Source organism: Artemia franciscana, chromosome 13 (assembly GCF_032884065.1).
Source record: "Artemia franciscana chromosome 13, ASM3288406v1, whole genome shotgun sequence".
Classification (NCBI taxonomy): Eukaryota; Metazoa; Arthropoda; class Branchiopoda; order Anostraca; family Artemiidae; genus Artemia; species Artemia franciscana.
In genome coordinates, this window is record NC_088875.1 from 11228299 (window position 1) to 11250231 (window position 21933).

Consider the following 21933-nt stretch of genomic DNA (forward strand, 5'->3'; position numbering starts at 1 on the left):
TTTGCTTTGATTTAATCATTTAGTTCAAATTCCCCTTTAACATTCTTTGAAAATTTAACTCTAGTACCCTTAGTCTTAGCAATAGTCGCAGTAGAAGTAGTAGTGGTATTAGTAGTAGTATTAGTAGCAGTAGTAGTAGTAGTAGCAGTGGCAGTAGTAGCAATAGTATGTATTTTGATTTAGTTCACCATCCTCCAAAAGCTTCAGCTCAATACCTTTAGCTAATTCAAACACCAGAGATCAGACATATCGTTCTTTTCCAATAAGAAGTACCATATGTAAACAAAAGATGTAATGTATAAACTACAGCCCTTGCCTCAAGGTCTTTGGGGGTTCTTGTCATCTCTAAAAACATACTTACTGGACCTTCCCGCTATGCTTGACAGAATGGATACCCGGAAAGAAAGTTGTTTACCCTCCAGTTACAATTTACTCTTAAGAAGATCACTGGAACTTTTAATTTCCAATCGAATGAGCTCCCTTCAAAATGTTTTCGGCAACCCATTTGACACGAACGCTTAATTTTTTAGTATTTTCTCTTTTGTACTGTAAAATCAAAAGATGCCGACGTATATATAAATTACTATCATCATATATTGAAAAGTCGGTTTACTTTCATACTTTCATTTTAAGACTTTCAGGTCATTCTGATTGTTAAACGAATTTTATTGATATTTTGACAAGTAAAAATCATATCCTTCAAAACACTTATCGTTTTCATTATCATACGAATGATACTCAATCCTATATTTGAAAGGGGACATTTGTTCTGTTCCTTGTTCGTGGTAGTTTCTCTTCTTTGAAGTCTGACGTAGTTATTCTTTTTAATTTCAGTTCATTTTAGGATTCGGTTACTCAACTATAGCAGCATCTGCTATTTTCACGTTTACCATGTGTTTTTATTTTAATTTCTCCTCGTTTTGGGCTTCTTTTATTCATCAGTGATATTTTTTACCCAAGATTGAAAAATTAACAGCTACAATTATAAAAATTTAAAAACTATTATAAAAAATCATTTAACATTATAAAAAATCATTAAACATTATAAAATTAGACTAAGTCTCTAAATGGCGGTCGTGATTTTCTTTGGGCTGCTAAAGTCTCATTTACAATAAGATTTTACTAATATCATAATGATAGGCCTTAATTTCAAAAAACAAGATTTTTCATCGAATTTTCTACTTGACAGAAAAATATTTTGAAAGATTCTCATTAGCTCAAATTATCAATTGCTAAATCTACATATTTTTAAGGTCTCGATGTTATTTGGCTTTGAGCTAAATACAATTATTATACGAGTGCTTATGTAGTCTCATCAAAGATTTCACAGCAAAGCATAGCTATGTATTAAAAACTGGATAAGTTTTTTAATGGGATATTTTATCGGTAGAGGGAGAGACTGAACTTTTAAAAAGTACATTTTTAGGATCAAACTATTTTTCGCGAGGGCTAAGCTGTACTATTATCTATTATCGATTTCATCATGCCAAGGCTAAACAAAGAAACATTTAATTACAAACTAAAGGATGCTTAAAATTTTAAGGCTGTTTAATACATTTTTCATCTCCAAATAAAGCTGGAATAGTGATTTTTGTTATATTGCCTTTGAGAAAGAGCTGTTCAAATTGTTATATTGCCTTTGAGAAAGAGCTGTTCAAATTGCAAACGAGAAATTTTTTCTTGTTTGCAATTCGAAATATGAGACTTGAAAAACCGTTAAACTTGAACGATATTCTTCTATGGCAAATTTTACTCCTTCTTCGGTTGTTGTAAGTCAAATTGTAGTCCTCAATTTTTATGCTCGAGTAAGTGTTGAAACCCCAAATACAGGTCTATAAATTTCTGTATGGTTTGAAGTCAATCACCATTACTTCCCTAATTTTATATACTATAAAACTATAATCCCAGAAGTCCCATTCAAAAAGTTAACGAAACTTCAGGTAACAACGGAATCTGACAGCGAAAATCTCAGAATCTAGTCTATAAAATTTGCCATAATTGTTTGCCAGACAGCCTAAAGTTAACTAGGGGTGATCGTGAATATTTAACTTAGTAATAGAAGAAGAGATTGAAGAATAATACAAAAAAAAAACAAATCACGCCAGGTCTGTTATTCTTACTAATAATAAAGATTAATTATAGGTGTCATAAATTGATCATTATTTAAAAAAGACTGTATTAACTTTTACTACCGAGCATTAACCCTAGGAAGGGATTTAGATCACTGGGAATATATCCCTTACACAGGTAGACTAATAGCTTAGGCTAATACAGTCTGAATGTTGCATAGCATACATATATGGAGATGCTAATTTTTGTAGCAGTGTAGTTTATCCTCTGTTATGAACTAAGTGTATCAGTGTACAGTTTAGGCTGATGTAAAGGAAACACTACAAAATTTCTCAAACAACATAATGAAAACCCATCATGCTTATATCTTTCCTGAAAGTATTTCCGTTTGTTTTACCCTTGCCCCTCCCTAGTGTGCAAATATTTAGCCCAAACTATAGAAAATAATGGACACCTGGTCAGAAGAAGACATCTTTAAACAAAAAGACACTTTTTATATTGCTAATTTTATGTTAAAAAACACATAAAAATAGCAAAAAAGAGAATGGTAAAATTTTAGTTTAGCTACTTTTCACTACTATCTTGGAAAGGGGTTAGGTTAAGGAAATTAAAATTTCAACTTCTTCTCCCTATAGAGGACAGTGACCTTTGATGACATTTATAAAACTTTGGATTAAATGTAAAATTCTAGTTAATTGACTTCTTGCTATCTTGGAAAAGGTTTAGGTCAGGAAAATGAAACTTTCAGACATGGGTCTACAGGCTAAAGTATATACTGGGAAGGTATTTTGAAGTACCCACCTCAACTCCTTCTCCCTCTAGAGGGACCTGAAATTTGCCTACATGACATGTCTATACCTATTGAAATTTTGACAAAACAACATTTTAACTTAATTTTCAGTTACCAGCTGCTTTTTCTCTGCCTTTAATTCTGAAAATACAGTTCCTGTTATTTGAGTAGAATTTTGAGCCATATGAATGTTTTTTTTTTCAAAACTTAGGAAATGTATTTGCAAATCTTTAAAACCTTATAAAATGGAATTGAGTAAAGTTATGAAGCTGAAAACAATTTTGGTATACTTAAATTAAGCAGAAGATTTATTTTGCAAGGTTTCACTTTTATAACACACATAATTTTAAAGGTCATCAAAGGTCAGGGCCCTCTACAGAGAGAAGGAGTAGAGGCAGATACTTCAAAGTAGTTTCCTGGGACATTCTTTAGTCTGTAGATTCATCTCTGAAAGTTTCATTTTCCTAACCTAAATGCTTTCTGAGATAGCAAGAAGTCAATTAACTAGAATTTTACTGGATAAAATTCTATGGTAAATGTTTACTCTAATTCCAAGTGCTCTAAACTGGTAACTAGGGATTAGATTAGAAGAATGAAACTTTTAAGGATAGGTCTACAGTCTAAAGTATGTCTCAGGAAGTTATTTTGAAGACCATACCTCTACTCCTTCCCCCTCTAGAGAGTCCTAAAATTTGCCTACATGACAGGTCTATATCTACTAAAATTTTGGCAAAACAACATCTTACCTTAATTTTCAGGCAGTTTCTTTTTCTCTGGCTTTAGTTCTGAAAATGCAATTCCTGTTATTTGAGTAGAATTTCAAGCCATGTCAGTGTTTTTTTTTTGGCAAAATTTATGAAATATATTTGCATATCCTTGAAATCTTGTTCAAATATCTCTGAAAATCTAGTAACTAGATAATTTCTGAGTTTAATGAAGGAAGAAACTTGTTATTATGATATTTGGTCCAAAGAGAAAATAAGCCAGACTATTACTATGTCACAAACCAACAAAATCTGCAATCTTAAAGATATGGATTTGTTTAAAAATATATTTGGGCATAACAGGCAAATTATGCAGTTAAAGTAGAAGAAGTTCAGAAAATCTAATAAACATATTTTGTTTTATGTATTTAGACAATAATCTGGTAACTGTCTTATGCATCCCTGGAATCAACTGATGCATTACCTTAGTTTGATATATTATCATCTAAAGCACAGAGCTAATACTAAGATAAGCAACTATTTTATATCAGTGTATTTTTATTTGGTATTTTCTGGAAAATTCAGATTTTGGTAGATGTCAAGACTATGTAAAATGGAAATAATTCCCAAAATATAAAGTTTGGGACTTTTTTATGATTGACTTATCTGTTAGTCAGGTTTTAATCATATATTTCATGGTTGTACTACAGTAAGACGTTTCTTAAATATTTTGACTGCTGGTCCTTGGTAGGTTATAAGCCTTGGTCAATTTTTCCTTTCCATGGATGTTCTAGCTACTATACTGGTTCTTAATGTACATTTATTTGATTTGGATTTGTAATTTTAATATTTTTTATCATTAAAAATAAATACTAAGTTGTTTCTCTTTGCAAAATAATTGATAGAAACTTCACTTACTCATGCCACTTTTCATTTTTCCTCATTGTTTTACCTATATTTATCAGTATTTTTTTTCTCAGCATCTCCACATTTTACTGTAGTCTTGCCATTTGCTTTAATTAGAAAACATATGATTTGTTTTAATGCCTCTGATAGAATTTGTTTATTCATTGGTTTCTTTGCTGTTCCCATGAGTGACAATTTGAAAGTGGTACAAAGGTTGTAGCACCACAAGAAGGTCATGTAACTGCTGTAGCAAAGAATATGGGTAACTTATAAGAGTAGAAACTGGTGCCAGTGTTAAACACCAATGCCATCTAGTGTCTGGCAACCCTTATGCAATGACATGATGCTAAAGTCATCAGAATCCTTTGTAAGAGACTTTCATATATTTCTAATCCTTTTTTATTTATATATTCTCATTCATATGTTTGTTCTGATTTTTTTTTCAGACATGGCTCATAATTATATAGTTACTGCATCAAAACCATCTGCTGTAACATCATGCTTAACTGGGAGTTTTACACAAGCAAATCAACTGGATCTCATTCTTATCAAGGGTAACATATTGGAAATATTCAGAGTTGCACCAGAAGGACTTAAACCTCTTAAAGAGGTAATAATTTTTATTACTCTAATGGTTAATTGAACTAGGTCTTAGGATTTTGTTCATATTAAGTAAGTACTTATTACCCAAAAATTCATTGGAATTACATCAGAGTACAAATGAAAAAAGAAAAGAAAATCATGCTAAAAACATCCAATGAGTATATACACACTATGTACGCTAACAAAACTACTGACACATGATAGCTAGCCGTAGGTTTGTCCTTCCCTTAGCGTTTTCCAGGAAATTCTCTATGGCCAGGTTTATGCAAACTGTTGGATTGGACACTCCATAATTATGCATAATATATGAGTTCCTTGTCCATGGAGGAAGTCTCAGAAGGAACTTCACAAATCAAAAAACAGAACTCTTACTTTTTTACATGGGGAGGAGAACAAATATTTCCAAAAGGTGCTATATACAGTACATGTTGGAGAGCAATGGTATTATACAGCAACACAAGATATCTATGTCTGTTACCAATGATTGATCTGTAAGCAGTCCATATTTTTGCCTCTACATGTTGTAAAGCAACATTCCTGTGGAGTAGAGGCTTCAACCAATTGGTAAACCAAGGTAGGTAATGCTCTCAAATGGCTTAACAGCTGAATTGCCTAAATTTGAACTGACTTCAAGCTTTGCTTCAGGCATTTGCTTGTTTTGTTTTGTTTATTTATATTAATAAACCCATCTTTCTCTCTCTTTAGAAAAAAAGAAGGAATTTTTTCCTCATAATATCCTTCATTGAAGAACAGCACAGCCAATTTAGACACATTAAATGATAAACCTACTTTACTATATTCCCCTCTCAAAAAACCAAAATTCTTCAATAGTCAATTGGCAGACCTAATTTGAATTAAGTAGGTCATCAGCATATGTGATCAACAAAAGGCCAATCCCTTTTGAAACACAAGACATATCTACCTGGGCTTGTGCTAGCAGAATACTATTGCTCTACAAACTCAGGGACAAAACTGAGCCTTGCCTGACCCCTTTACAAACCAGTATGACAATGGACTCAGCTGGACTTGAGGATATTTTGATTTGCGCTCTAAGGTTATTTTACTGATAATATACAGCTCTGACGATCCACAGATTTAGCCCTTGTTTATATGCTTCTAAAAGGATCTGCAAATGGACCAACAAGTCAAACACCCTACTTACATCAAAAGAGCCAATAACTAATGGGTCACCTGTTTCCTCAGAATCAGACAAAATAGCAGCAAGGGTGAAAAGAGCATCAGCGCAACCAAGACCTACTGTAAAGCCAAACTGGTGGTTTGGCATATGGCTGCAGTTTCTAACATTGGACAATATAAACATTTCAAAAAGCTTACATAAAACTGGCAACACAGTAATTGGGTGATAGGAGGAGCAGATGTTAGCTGGCTTCCCTTTTTTCAGGATGGGCATAAGTTGTCCTTTACAGAAAACATTGGACACAGTACTGACCACAAATATGATCTGGTACAATAATGTTAACATTTCATACAAAAGATGAATGGATCTTTTGATCTTTTGAATGGATCAAAAAATTCACAAGGTGAAGTGCACACAAACCCTCAACTCCGCGCAATTTTATTTTTTCAACTTAAAGCCAATTACTAATGGGTCACCTGTTGCCACAGAATCAGACAAAATAGCAGCAAGGGTGAACAGAGCATCAGCGCAACCAAGACCTACTGTAAAGCCAAACTGGTGGTTTGGCAGCAGTTTCCAACATTGGACAATATAAGCATTTCAAAACGCTTACATAAAACTGGCAACACAATAATTGGGTGATAGGAGGAGCAGATGTTAGCTGGCTTCCCTTTTTTCAGGATGGGCGTAAGTTGTCCTCTACAGAAAACATCAGACACAATACCAACTACAAATATGATCTGGTACAATAATGTTAACATATACAAAGGGTGAGTACCATTCACAAGGTGAAGTGCACACAAACCCTCAACTCCGCGCGATTTTACTTTTCCAACTTGCAGTTACATCCAAAACAGTTACAGTAAAGTCTGAAAGATTCAAATTCGATAGCACAGATTCAAGTTGCTTGATATAAGACCTTGCTACACTGGGATCTGGGGCACTAAATTCACTTGTAAAGTAGGCTTGTCAGTCGTTTGGGTCACAAGGCATGGACTAAGGTGTTTCTTGGCAATCTTTCCATAGGCGACTTTGGATTGTTGATTATTCTCTCTGTATATTTTCACATTTGTACAATGCTGTTTGAGGGCTTTTTCAAATATGCGTTTTGTGTGTAAACAGAGACAATTCAAAACACCAGATTTAGGGCAACTGCCTTCCCTCTATACCTAGAACCAAGACTTAGCATCTTGACACACTTTCACTAGCTCTCAATTCTTTGAGAACCCAGGGATTTCAGTATGTTTACGAGTTTTCCTAACGGGAATAGCAGCCTGTTCTGCAGTTAGTAGTGCATGAGTGATTTCAGTGCAAAAGCCGTTGAGCTGCATTTTAGTTTCGTGGATATTCCTTTGCTCGTTGGCTTGTAGGAGATTATATGGTACATTGATCTTCTGAAGCGTCTTGTTGAGTACTGTCTGATAAAGAGCAAAGTCGGCCTTTAACCAATCTTTATTTTGTACCACTGTGAAGTACTTTTTTCCTTAGTAATACACACATTAACACATGCTTCAATGGAATATGGTCGGTGGAGTGACTTCCATTAGCACGCTAACTGTGCCACTCATGTTTAATGTGCATGCGGCATGGTCTATATTTGAGACTGAACCACTAGTGTGTACGAAAGTAAAATCATTCTATTTGCTTTTTCATCTCAGGACATTGGAATGACTGACAGGTATGTTTTGTTGATTTACATGCTGCACAGCCAATTGGATTCATGCAAATGATTGCAAAGTTAACTCTAAAACTGGCAAAATAGATTTCAGCAGTGGGAAACTGATGAGGGAAGAAACTCATGTTTTTCAAGAAGAAAAAGACAAGTGCTGCATAGTATTATCTAGCAAAGTCAAAGTTATACAAACATGAAATGAAAAACAATTCATATTTTTATCTTTCTTTGCTAATGTTTTCGATTGTACCAAAAATTTATGAACCATTTTTGCCAAAGGAACACAATAGGTAAATTTCTGTATAATGTTCTCGAAATTAGCCCATTTTCTGCATATAACCCAGCCCTGACTATTTTATAATCTATAAAATAGTTTAAAAAGCAATAAATCTGAATTTTTTCAGATGATTTCTGATTGTGGGCAAATAAACTAAGGTTGTTAATTAAAATAAATTTAAATATATTAAAATTATGGTTTGTTCCAATTTTCCTAATTATGCTGAGATTATGCTGTTTATTATGCTGTTATGCTGTTAGGTGATTATGGGCTTCTGTCTTAACGTAGATAACTTCGAAGACCACACTGCCTTTCCATGACGAAAGTAAAACAGTTCAAAATAGGGATGATACCTTTTTATTGACAGTGAAATTTAAAATTATTTTAGGTATCATCCCTATTTTGAACTTTTTTACTTTTGTTCTGTCTTAACAATACCCTTTGGTGCAGCAGGTATAGACGTTTTATTAGAAAGCGATAAATCTGCATTTTTTTCAGATGATTTCTGATTGTGGGCAAATAAACTAAGGTTGTTAATTAAAATAAATTTAAATATATTAAAATTATGGTTTGTTCCAATTTTCCTAATTATGCTGAGATTATGCTGTTTATTATGCTGTTATGCTGTTAGGTGATTATGGGCTTCTGTCTTAACGTAGATAACTTCGAAGACCACACTGCCTTTCCATGACGAAAGTAAAACAGTTCAAAATAGGGATGATACCTTTTTATTGACAGTGAAATATAAAATTATTTTAGGTATCATCCCTATTTTGAACTTTTTTACTTTTGTTCTGTCTTAACAATACCCTTTGGTGCAGCAGGTATAGACGTTTTATTAGAAAGCGATAAATCTGCATTTTTTTCAGATGATTTCTGATTGTGGGCAAATAAACTAAGGTTGTTAATTAAAATAAATTTAAATATATTAAAATTAAGGTTTGTTTCAATTTTCCTAATTATGCTGAGCAAGCTTGACCTAGCAGTGGTACTAGTATGTTTAATTTCTTTTAAATTCATGTTAGAGTACCAAAGTTTTCTCTCCTATCTGGCTCTAATACTCTTCTCCTTCTATTAGGTGATTATGGGCTTCTGTCTTAACAATACCCTTTGGTGCAGCAGGTTAGGATTGACTAGATTTCAAGTTATATCAAACAGGTTGTGGTAACAAACTTTTAAGTAAGGACAACATAGTCAAATAGTAATCAAAACTATAACAAATGGAATTTAGATAATGATGATAGATTCACCAAAAGGATTTGCTGTTTGTGCTGATTTTGAATATATAAGATTCATTAAGTTTAATGTTACCCATCAAAAGCTGTGGGCTGGAGAAAATTTACCTTATTTTTTGTTATTTTTTAACAAAATTTTTTGTTAAAGTTATTTTTTGGGTGAAGAATCCCAAAAATTTAAACGATCTTAATGAAAATCACACCATCAAGTTCAGCATGTTATAGAACCTAACAGTAAAGGTTTCAAGCTCCTATAAACAAAAACGTGTAATTTTAAATTTTTTTGCCAGAAGAAAGATTACAGATGTATGTTAATTTTTTTTTCCAGGGATGATTATGCCAAGCTAATGGTGCTAAAAGATCGAGGTAGGGCTCATTCGAGTGGAAATCGAAAGTTCTAGTGGCATTTTTAAGTGACCTAAAAGATTGGAGGGTAACTAGCTCCCCTCCCATGACCTTTTTCCCAAAAGATATCTGATCCAAAATTTTGAAATAGCCGTTCGATTCAGCATAGTTGAAAGCTTCAATGACTATGACTCTGAGGATAAATCCTTTTATTAGACAGAAAAAAAAAAAAACAAGAAAATCTACTGGATAAACCGATCAAATATACGGTGCTTGTCATAAGCAGGAATGACGATGATCACTGATGATCATTCTGCTGATGGTCACTATATGTGATCAAAATATCCAGTATATTTTTTAATTTTCTTTTTTTTTTCACTGTCTAATAAAAGGACTTTTCCCTATTCAAACTGTTATTTGTTTTAATAATTTTTAGTCGGAAATGTACGACATTTTTTTTTTGGGGGGGGGGTAATTTTCTGACGGATGGATTTTCAAGGGAAAATTGTAACATGGGGAGAGGGTCCTGATATGACTAAAAAAATGGCCAGAAACTGAATGAGAAGCATTCTTTTTAGTTGAAGGTAAAAAGCAACATTAAAACTTAAAACATATATTATTGAGTATTTGAGAGCGACTGTACCTTCCTCAATCAAAGTTTGAATTTTTGTCACAATTCTTTATGAAAGTCTGCTCAAATATAAAACTGACTTTGAATAAGAAGTATTGCTAAATATCTTTAACACTTTAGTGTTTTCACTTGTTTAGTCTTGAAAATCGCAAGCTGATTGAAAAACTTCCTCAGTTTTGATTTTTTTTTGTCCTAATTTAAAAGTTTACCCTAAAATAAAAAATGTTTTAAAGACTGTTATCTATGATTTATACTAACTTATATTGGTGATCAGTCGATAATCTCATTATACTTGCCAAATTTATTGAAGTTTGAAAGTAATGATGTTTTGAACAACATTTAAAAAAAGGTTATGATAAGCCACGTTTTACTATTAAAGCTGCAACCTGGTTATCGTGTTCAACTCAAGTATATACACAAGATTTTTTTTTTCGGTGGGCCCAATGATAACTTTTCTTTTTTTCGGGGGGGGGAGAGAAATAAAAAATAATAATTTAAATAAGAAACTCTCAAAACATCAAGAAAACTTAAGACTTGGGTGGTGAATTTAGATATTTGGGTGGTGATTTGGTTGGTCTGACGCCCCTCCCCTCCTTCATACATCCGTTGTTCAAATAACGGACAAAGTTAAGAAAGGTTAGTTTTAATTTGTAATTAATGTCTTTTAAAGCTGATTTTTTTTTTATGGGATACTATCTATGTTGCCAAATAAAAGGGGTTATGAAATCATGTATTTTGATTTTATTTGTTTATTTTGTTTGCTGTACATGCAATAATAGATGTTGTTTAGTTCAGTCACTTGATTGAATTTAAGCTCTTTCCAAGAACCTATACAGGATTTTTTTAGGGGGGGGGGGGTGAGTTAAAAAAAACAAACAATTTTTTTATATTCATTTTTGTTACTGAGTCAGATAAACATTTCGGCCTTAATATGGTATTGGCTCTTTTTCTTTTAAGGAGCTAATACCAATTAGGGAACTGAACTTGGCTCCGTGAAAAGAAATACATTTTTTAAAATCCCTTTAGCAAAACAACTTTATTTTCATTTTATTTTATTCGGGAAATATTTTGCATAATTATGCTCGCAAATTATTCTATTATTGACTATCACTTTGAACTGTGATGTGCTTCTTAAAATATTTATTAGACACTCATCTTCAGCAAGTTCATTGTAACTATTCCAAGCATTTGGGGTGTTTCTCATATGAAAAACTTTTTTTCCCAAAATTAAGGCCCTAAATGAATTTCCTCGAAGCTGTGATCTATCAAGATCATTTTTTTTTTTAGCGAAAAATGGTAATATGCCAATTTTCAGACAAAAATATATGAGCTGTATTAAAAAAAATATTTCCAAAAATAGAAATTGGAAGTCTAAAATACAAAATATAAAAAGTACTTTCAAGAAAAAATTTAAACAAATAAATTTACTTATATACAATTATTTTTCGTTTAATAAGATAACATATAAACCAGGTATGGTGATGGGTTGCTATCCCAGGTGTCTTTTAAACCAGCGTGTGGCTTACTCAGTTTTGTGTAAAGTAAATAGCTAACTTCTGTTCAAATGGGGCCCATATTATAAATATGTTAAATTGTTTCTGAAATAAAAATCGAAAGTCTAAAATCCAAAATATAAAAGGTACTTTCAAGAAAAAATTTAAAACAAATAAATGTACGTATATACAATTATTTTTCGTTTAATAAGATAACATATAAACCAGGATTGCTATATAAACATATGGATTGCTATCCCAGATGTCTTTCAAACCAGCCTGTAGCTTACTCAGTTTTTGTGTAAAGTAAATAGCTAACTTCTCTTGAAATGGGGCCCATTTTATTTTTGGGGAGACAATTAAGGGATAAAGAATACTGTTTCGTTACGTTTGTAACGTCAATAGTTGCTTGCATCTTTCCAGACTTTGGAGCTAGATCTTTGGCCATCATCCTTCGTCCTTGGTATTGCGTGACTAATTTATAATAAATGATTTTTTGGGGATCCGATACCATAAAGAATCATGTTATCTCGTCCATTATAAACTTTTTTAGTTTGTGTGACCAAACTATTTAGAATTGATTATAAAATTACCATAACATATAAAATTAAATTATAATTACAATTAAATTTAAAATTATAAAAATTAATAAAAATTATTTTAAACATAAAATCATAAAAATTATATAAAATATAATTATATATTATGGTACCTATATAGGTACCATGGTACCCATAAAAATTAAATTAAATTAAACGAAAAAAATTAAAATCCAGCACCTGCTTTACCTGAAATCTTAGAAAAACCTTGGAACTCCTCTTGTTTTGTGCTGAATATAGATATATTCAGTTTTAGAGAAACTTATATAACTAGGAAGTGTAATTTTTTTTTTGATCAAACAGAGCAGAATCTTTTTTTTAAAATTCAGGAAAGGATTGTCCCTAAAAACGTTGTAGTATACCTGGTAGGAAAATGCCGAAAATACATCTCAAAAGAAATTTCATTTGATCAATCGACAGCTCTTTGAATTTTCTGCGGTGCAACCCGCTTTGATTGAAAACTTTGCCTAAAGAGTTCGATTGTCTTTTCAATCAAATTCCACAGTCAAATCACAAATTCTCAATTGTTTTCAATGATAAGTAGCCCCCTGGGAGAATTCACTAATGGACCCTTTGTCTTTGAGACAGTCAGCCTACTATAAGACTAACAAAATGATGTTTAAGCTATAGAATCCTCTTAACAAAGGATTCTGCCTACCTTATGACAATTTTAAGTTCAATCTGGTTGAATTTACAGCTTTCATTGAAATATAATCTTGAATGAATTAAAATTTCAGCTTCTTTTGAATTTTTCTAATTTTGCTGAGTAGAGCTTTATCTAATTGATTTCATACTTATGGGTAAAGTCGAAATTATTCTCGACTACTGTGCTAGTTATACATCCTCTTCATAATTTTTCGTGTTGAACTACGTTCGACTGTCAAGCACAGAATTCGTTCTTGACGAATCAGGATTAACGTTTAAGATAAGATTTTCTGACGTTAGAAAAGATGGGAGTTTGAACCAGGAAATTTCCTGTCTGCGAAATTACAATTTCAATTTTAGGCAAAATCAGAATTTTTGATCTCCCATAGGTTTGTGTAATAACTTGGTACTAAAAAATTTCACTGGTTCCTCTGATGTCCCCCAGTTCCCTAGCTCGTTGGTAACTTTTTAGCTGAAAAGTAAGCGTGTGGCAACTTGTTTGAAACATAATCATACAAGGGTTCTAGATCTGTTTGATTGGAGGCTCAAACATGCCCATATCCTGTTCGTAATTCACCGAGTTTCGCAACCTTCATTTTTAAAGGTTCAAGTTTAAAATTGAACATTCAGAGTAAAGGTTGAAAGCATAGTTTTTTCTTAAATTAGAAAAGATTGAAGCTAGGAATATCAGTTTGTTGTGCCTAAAAGATAATCGTGGCAAAAAATACAAAGATATGATACTGGTAAACAATAATTGGTGAAAATTATGAAAAAAAATCAAAAATATTTCTAGCTATTACAATTCTCCACTTCTGTAGGACAACTTTACATTAACATTAAGAAGAAATACGACCGTTCATAAATATTAGCTTTTAATCGTCAGGTGTGACTATGGGGAGGTTTAGGTATATTGCTAGTAGTTTAATTTATATTTGTGGTTGAACTAACATTGCCATTGGCTGTGATGTAATTCCCCCTAAACCCTTGTTAAAACGCAAAAGATCCCTGTCATCAACGTATCAGTCGATATGTGCCCTTGACATAGTTAATTGTTAAGTAAATTATATTATTCTCAGGTTTTCGATGTTTTCGTGACCTATAAGAAACTTGTAAAAATTTACTTGTAAAACCTTGTAAAAAATAATGAAATGGATATTGTAAAGGCAGATAGACGCCACAAAAAAAAATATATATATATATATATATATATATATATATATATATATATATATATATATATATATATATATATATATATATATATCTATATATATAAAAATAAGTTGTCTGTCTGTCTGTGGATCTGTGGATCTGTGGATCAGGTGACGTCATGTTTCGGCTGACGTCATGAAATTAGTTGCCGTCATTTTTGCTTTGAAGGTGACGTCATTCAAGTTATATAAGACATATGTTCGCGTAGAAATCTATTAATGTTTAAGTTTACAATGACTGATGAAGATGCTCAAAGAGTCTATGCCAAAAAACTTGCTGCTGATAAAGAAAGTCAGAAAAGAAAGCGTGCCGAGGAACTACCAGAGCAACGCGAAAGCAGACTTGCTGCTAAAAGAGAAAGTGAAAAAAGAAGGCGTGCCGAGGAATCAAAAGACCAGCAGGGAAACAGGCTTGAGGCTGATAGAGAAAGAAAGAACAGAAAGCATGCCGAGGAACTACCAGAGCAACGCAGAAGCAGACTTGCTGCTAAAAGAGAATGTGAAAAAAGAAGGCGTGCCGAGGAATTACAAGAACAGCAAGAAATCAGGCTTGCTGCTGATAGAGAAAGTAAGAAAAGAAAGCGTGCCGAGGAATCACAAGAACAGCAAGAAATCAGGCTTGCTGCTGATAGAGAAAGTAAGAAAAGAAAGCGTGCCGAGGAATTACAAGAACAGCAAGAAATCAAGCTTGCTGCTGATAGAGAAAGTAAGAAAAGAAAGCGTGCCGAGGAATCAGAGCAATCTGAAAGTTATCGCCTGGCATTCAGGTACAACCCAGTCGATGATTATAGCTTGAGTAGATGTGTTCAAATCGGGACAATGTCTAAAATTTGTCCCTATTGCAAGGCCTTGAAATTCAATGGTGAAACAATGGGAATGTGTTGCGCCTCAGGAAAAGTTAAACTTCCTCTATTGGCTGCACCACCAGAGCCATTGAAGACTTTCCTTACTGGAACTACGTCAGAATCTAAGCGTTTTTTGTCAAAAATCAGACAATACAACTCATGTTTCCAAATGACGTCGTTTGGAGCCCAAATCGAAAATCCAGATCAATTTATGTCTACTTTCAAAGTAAAAGGGCAAATTTATCATAAAGCAGGGTCCCTTCTACCATTCTCAGGCGAGAATCATAAATTTTTACAATTGTACTTCATCAGTGATAGAAATTCTGAATTGAATGCACGTTGCGAAATTTCTCCCAACGTTGAAAGGACAATCGTTTCCCAATTGCAACATCTTTTCCACGAAAATAATAATTTAGTGCGTCTGTTCAAAACAGCCATCGATTTGATGCCTACTGATACTCATAAAATTGTTATTTCCGCTGACAAAACGCCTCCTGGCCAACATGTGCGTAGATACAATGCTCCGACTATCGACGAAGTGGCAATCGTTATGGTCGGTGATCAGTTTTTACCCCGAGATATTATTCTACATAAGCGAAACGCTCAGTTGTTAAGAATTGCTGAAACTCATCGATGCTACGATGCCCTACACTATCCTATCATTTTTTGGGATGGAGCCGACGGCTATCACTTTAATATTAAATTGATGAATCCAGCCACTAACAAAGAAATGAATAAGAAATGCAGTGCAATGCATTATTATTCCTATAGACTAATGATTCGGCAGGATGAAGAAAATTATATTTTAAAATGCCGTGAATTGTTTCACCAATTTGTCGTGGATATGTATGCTAAAATTGAATCAGAACGTTTGCTATATATCCGCCTGAATCAGACCAAGCTCCGCTCTGAACAATACATTCATTTGCGAGATGCAGTTATAAATGACGCCTTGCCGTAAAAAAAAACAATGGAAAACCTAATAGATGCCACAATCTTGACAGGGCCTTATGAGGGTGAGGCTGTTCTTATTCCTCGCATTCCCATGATTCCAACGGATCTGCTTTTTCAATTTAAAAGATTGCAATTCCCAATTCGATTAGCATTTGCAACCACCATCAACAAAGCTCAAGGGCAATCACTAGAAAAATGCGGTATAGATCTTAATACAGATTGCTTTACCAATGTACAATTGTATGTTGCATCTTTGAGGGTCGGTAAACCTGACAATCTATTTATGCGCACAGACAATGGGACAGCGAAGACTGTTGTATATTCACAAGTTTTACGTAGTTAATTTGTATTGTATCTATCTATCTATCTATCTATATAAAAACGAGTTGTGTGTATGCATGTTTGTTTGTTTGTAAAAAGAGCGTTTGCATATGACGTCATTATTAGTACATACGGCTTTGTATATGGACAGACAATGGGAAAGCCAAGAATGTTGTATATTCGCAATTTTTACGTAGTTTGAAACACATATATAAATCTATCTATATTCACAGGTGGGACACAGGGACACAACTACAATGGCGCGTAACTAATATGGCGCGTAACTAATATGGCGCGTAACGACTTACGCGCGCGGGGGGGCTTGGGGGGGCGCGAAGCGCCCCACCAACTAGGTGTTGGGGTGGCGCGAAGCACCACCCCAACAGCTAGTATATATATATATATATATATATATATTCACAGGTGGGACATAGGGACTACAATGGCGCGTAACTAATATGGCGCGTAACGACTTACGCGAGCGGGGGGGGGGGGCGCGAAGCGCCCCCACCAACTAGGCGTTGGGATGGCGCCCCAACAGCTAGTATATATATATATATATATATATATATATATATATATATATATATATATATATATATATATATATATATATATATATATATATATATATATATATATATATATATATATATATATATATATATATATATATATATATATATATATATATATATATATATATATATATATATATATATATATATATATATATATGTTGCATATAAATAGATTGTCAGGTTTACTGACTCTTGAACATGCAACATTTAATTGTCCATGGAAAAAACAATCCGTATTCAGATCTATACCTCATTATTCTAATGATGTGTCCCTGTGTCCCGGTCGTCATTTATATTCCCTGTGTCACGGTCGTCATTTGTGTCCCGGTGTGCCAATTTGTAATTTCTCTTTGAGTGTCCCGGTCGTCATTTATATTCCCTGTGTCCCGGTCGTCATTTGTGTCCCGGTTTCCCGGTCGTCATTTGTATCCCGGTGCCCCGGTCTGTGATTTCTATTCGAACAATCCCTATGTCCCAGTCGTCATTTATATATCCCACCTGTGCCCCCAGCGTCCCCGTTGTAGTTGTGTCCCTGTGTCCCGGTCGTTATTTATATTCCCTGTGTCCCGGTCGTGACTTGTGTCCGGGTGTCCCAGCCTGTAATTTCTCTTTGAGGTTCCCGGTCGTCATTGTCCCGGTCGTCATTTGTGTCCCGGTGTCCCGGTAGGTAATTTCATCAGTTGACAAACATGACGTCAGTCAACAAACAACTTCATGACGCATACAGCTCAATCCTTATAACGACGTCAGTCGACAAACATGACGTCAGTCGACATACAAACACGACGTCACTCGACACATACATACACAGACAAATTATATGTATATATATAGATTCTTCTCTGTCCCATTGTCTGTGCATATAAATAGATTTTCAGGTTTACTGACTCTTGAACATGCAACATATAATTGTCCATGGGAAAAACAATCCGTACTCAGATCTATACCTCATTATTCTAATGATTGCCCTTGAGCTTTGTTGAAGGTGATTACTAATCGAACATTCCCTGTGTCCCCATCGTCATTTGTGTCCCGGTGTCCCAGTATGTAATTTCTCTTTGAGTATTTTGGTCGTCATTTATATTCCCTGTGTCAAGGTCGTCATTTGTGTCCCGGTGTCCCAGTCTGTAATTTCATCAGTTGACAAACATGCCGTCAGTCGACAAACAACTTCATGACGACATACAGCTCAATCCTTATAATGACGTCAGTCGACAAACATGACATCAGGCGACAGACACACAAACAAACAATTTATTTATATATATATATATAATAACTAGCTGTTGGGGTGGCGCTTCGCGCCACCCCAACACCTAGTTGGTGGGGCGCTTCGCGCCCCCTCAGGCCTCATCGCGCGCATAAGTTGTTACGCGCCATATTAGTTACACGCCATTGTAGTTGTGTCCCTATGTACCATCTATGAATATAGATAGATTTATATATGTGTTTTGAACTATGTAAAACTTGCGAATATACAACATTCTTGGCTTTCCCATTGTCTGTGTATATACAAAGCCTTATGTACTTTTTTTAACTCGTTTTTATATAGATAGATAGATAGATAGATAGAAACAATACAAATTAACTGCGTAAAACTTGCGAATATACAACATTCTTCGCTGTCCAATTGTCGCTGCATATAAATAGATTTTCAGGTTTACCGACCCTTGAACATGCAACGTACAAATATCTTACAATATATTGTAAATATTTTACAATATAATAAAATTTGTAAAAATTGCAAATGGTTAAAATTTTCTATCATCTATACTTTGAATATACAAATTTGATACCTTGTGACAGCTTTCTGGATGCATCCGTGTCTAGAGAGTCTCGGGACTTAGGTTCGATCCCAGCTGTTGCAAGGAAGTTGTTCTATTGTGATGTTGGATGGAAGGCTTGATATTTCATTTTCGTATTTTATTTTCTATCATTCATACTTTGAATATACAAATACAATACAATGTGATAGCATTGTGGATGCATTGATGTCTAGAGAATATCGGAATTTAGGTTGCAAACTAGCTTTCATTGAGTGAACGCTGAATTGTCGTAATTGAGATTGGACAATTAATAAACCTGAGTGGGAAGTTTTTCTTTATGAACATGATATGAGCTATCGATATGAGTGGCATTCGAGGGCTCATGATATATATGATATATATATATGATATATATATATATATATATATATATATATATATATATATATATATATATATATATATATATATATATATATATATATATAAAAATAAGTTGTCTGTGTGTGGATCTGTGGATCAGGTGACGTCATGTTTGTCCGCATATGACGTCTGAATTATTTCACACTAATACAAAAGAAGAAAAAAACTAAAAAAGGTAAAAACTACAAAAAAAACTAAAAAGAAAAAAAAACTAAAAAAGCTAAAAAACTAAAAAAAACTAAAAAAAGGTAAAAATCTAATAACTAAAAAAAAACTGAAAAAAATAAAAAAAGGCAAAAACTACAAAAAAAATAAAAACTAATAAAAAAACTAAAAAAGCTAAAAAACTAAAAAAACTAAAAAAAACTAAAAATAGGTAAAAAACTAAAAAAAACTAAAAACTAAAAAAGAAAAAAACTAAAAAAAAGGAAAAAACTGAAAAATAAAAGAGAAAAAGAAAACTAAAAAAATATGAATAAATATATATAAAAATAAGTTGTTTGTGGGTTATGTCTGTCTGTCTGTCTGTCGACTGACGTCGTGTTTGTCCGCATATGACGTCTGAATTATTTCACACTAATACAAAAGAAGAAAAAAAACTAAAAAAGGTAAAAACTACAAAAAAAACTAAAAAGAAAAAAAACTAAAAACTAAAGACCGGGACACCGGGATACAAATGACGACCGGGACACAGGGAATATAAATGACGACCGGGACACAAGGAATATAAATGACGCCCGGGACACTCAAAGAGAAATCACAGACTGGAACACCGGGACACAAATGACGACCGGGACACAGGGAATATAAATGACGACCGGGACACAGGGACATAACTACAAAGGGGACGCCGGGGTGCACAGGGGGATATATAAATGACGATGGCGACTCAGGGAATGGTCGATTAGCAATCACCATCAACAAAGCTCAAGGGCAATCATTAGAATCATGAGGTATAGATCTGAATACGGATTGTTTTCCCATGGACCATTATATGTTGCATGTTCAAGAGTCGGTAAACCTGACAATCTATTTATATGCACAGACAATGGGACAGCAAAGAATGTTGTATATTCGCAAGTTTTACGTAGTTAAAAACATATATATATATATATATATATATATATATATATATATATATATATATATATCTATTTATATTCACAGGTGGGACATAGGGACACAACTACAATGGCGCGTAACTAATATGGCGCGTAACGACTTACGCGCGCGGGGGGGCTTGGGGGGGGCGCGAAGCGCCCCCACCAACTAGGTGTTGGGGTGGCGCGAAGCGCCACCCCAACAGCTAGTATATCTATATATATAAAAATAAGTTGTCTGTGTGTGGATCTGTGGATCAGGTGACGTCATGTTTGTTCGCATATGACGTCTGAATTATTTCACACTAATACAAAAGAAGAAAAAAACGAAAAAAGGTAAAAACTACAAAAAAAAACTACAAAGAAAAAAAACTAAAAAAGCTAAAAAACTAAAAAAAAACTAAAAAAAGGTAAAAATCTAATAACTAAAAAAAAAACTGAAAAAAATAAAAAAAGGCAAAAACTACAAAAAAATAAAAACTAATAAAAAACTAAAAAAGCTAAAAAACTAAAAAAACTAAAAAAAAAACTAAAAAAAACTAAAAAAAGGTAAAAAACTAAAAAAAACTAAAAACTAAAAAAGAAAAAAACTAAAAAAAGGAAAAAACTGAAAAATAAAAGAGAAAAAGAAAACTAAAAAAATATGAATAAATATATATAAAAATAAGTTGTTTGTGGGTTATGTCTGTCTGTCTGTCTGTCGAGTGACGTCGTGTTTGTCCGCATATGACGTCTGAATTATTTCACACTAATACAAAAGAAGAGAAAAAACTAAAAAAGGTAAAAACTACAAAAAAAAAACTAAAAAGAAAAAAAACTAAAAAAGCTAAAAAACTAAAAAAAACTAAAAAAAGGTAAAAAACGAAAAACTAAAAAAACTGAAAAAACTAAAAAAAGGCAAAAACTAAAAAAAACTAAAAACTAATAAAAAAACTAAAAAAGCTAAAAAACTAAAAAAACTAAAAAAACTAAAAAAACTAAAAAAAGGTAAAAAACAAAAAAAAACTAAAAACTAAAAAAGAAAAAACTAAAAAAAAGGAAAAAACTGAAAAATAAGAGAAAAAGAAAACTAAAAAAATATTAATAAATATAAAAAATATAAATATAAATATAATACAAATTAGCAATCAACAAAGCACCGAGACACAAATGACGACCGGGACACAGGGAGTATAAATGACGACCAGGACATAAGTAAAAAAAAAAAACTAAAAAAACTAAAAAAATGGTAAAAACTACAAAAAAACTAAAAACTAATAAAAAAAACTAAAAAATCTAAAAATCTAAATAAACTAAAAAAGAAAAAAAAGAAAAAAGGAAAAAAATAAAGGAGACAAACAAAACTAAAAAACGAATGTATATACAGACCGGGATAGAAATGACGACCGGGACACAGGGAATATAAATGACGACCGGGACACAGGGACACAACTACAATGGGGACGCCGGGGGGCACAGGGGGATATAAATGACGACCGGGACACCGGGACACAAGGAATATAAATGACGCCCGGGACACTCAAAGAGAAATCACAGACTGGAACACCGGGACACAAATGACGACCGGGACACAGGGACATAACTACAAAGGGGACGCCGGGGTGCACAGGGGGATATATAAATG

General features: G+C 33.3%; 1 protein-coding gene across 1 annotated transcript in view; it reads left to right on the plus strand.

Moving 5' to 3' along the window:
• Positions 1 to 2006: 2006 nt before the first annotated feature.
• The window catches only part of LOC136034517 (DNA damage-binding protein 1-like), a 35364-nt gene continuing 15437 nt past the window's right edge, over positions 2007 to 21933 (plus strand). The window contains exons 1-2 of the mRNA XM_065715744.1: positions 2007 to 2105; positions 4917 to 5080. Of these exons, the coding sequence (XP_065571816.1) occupies positions 4919 to 5080 (162 nt within the window). The 5' untranslated portion in view covers positions 2007 to 2105; positions 4917 to 4918. The remainder of the gene's footprint in view (positions 2106 to 4916; positions 5081 to 21933) is intronic.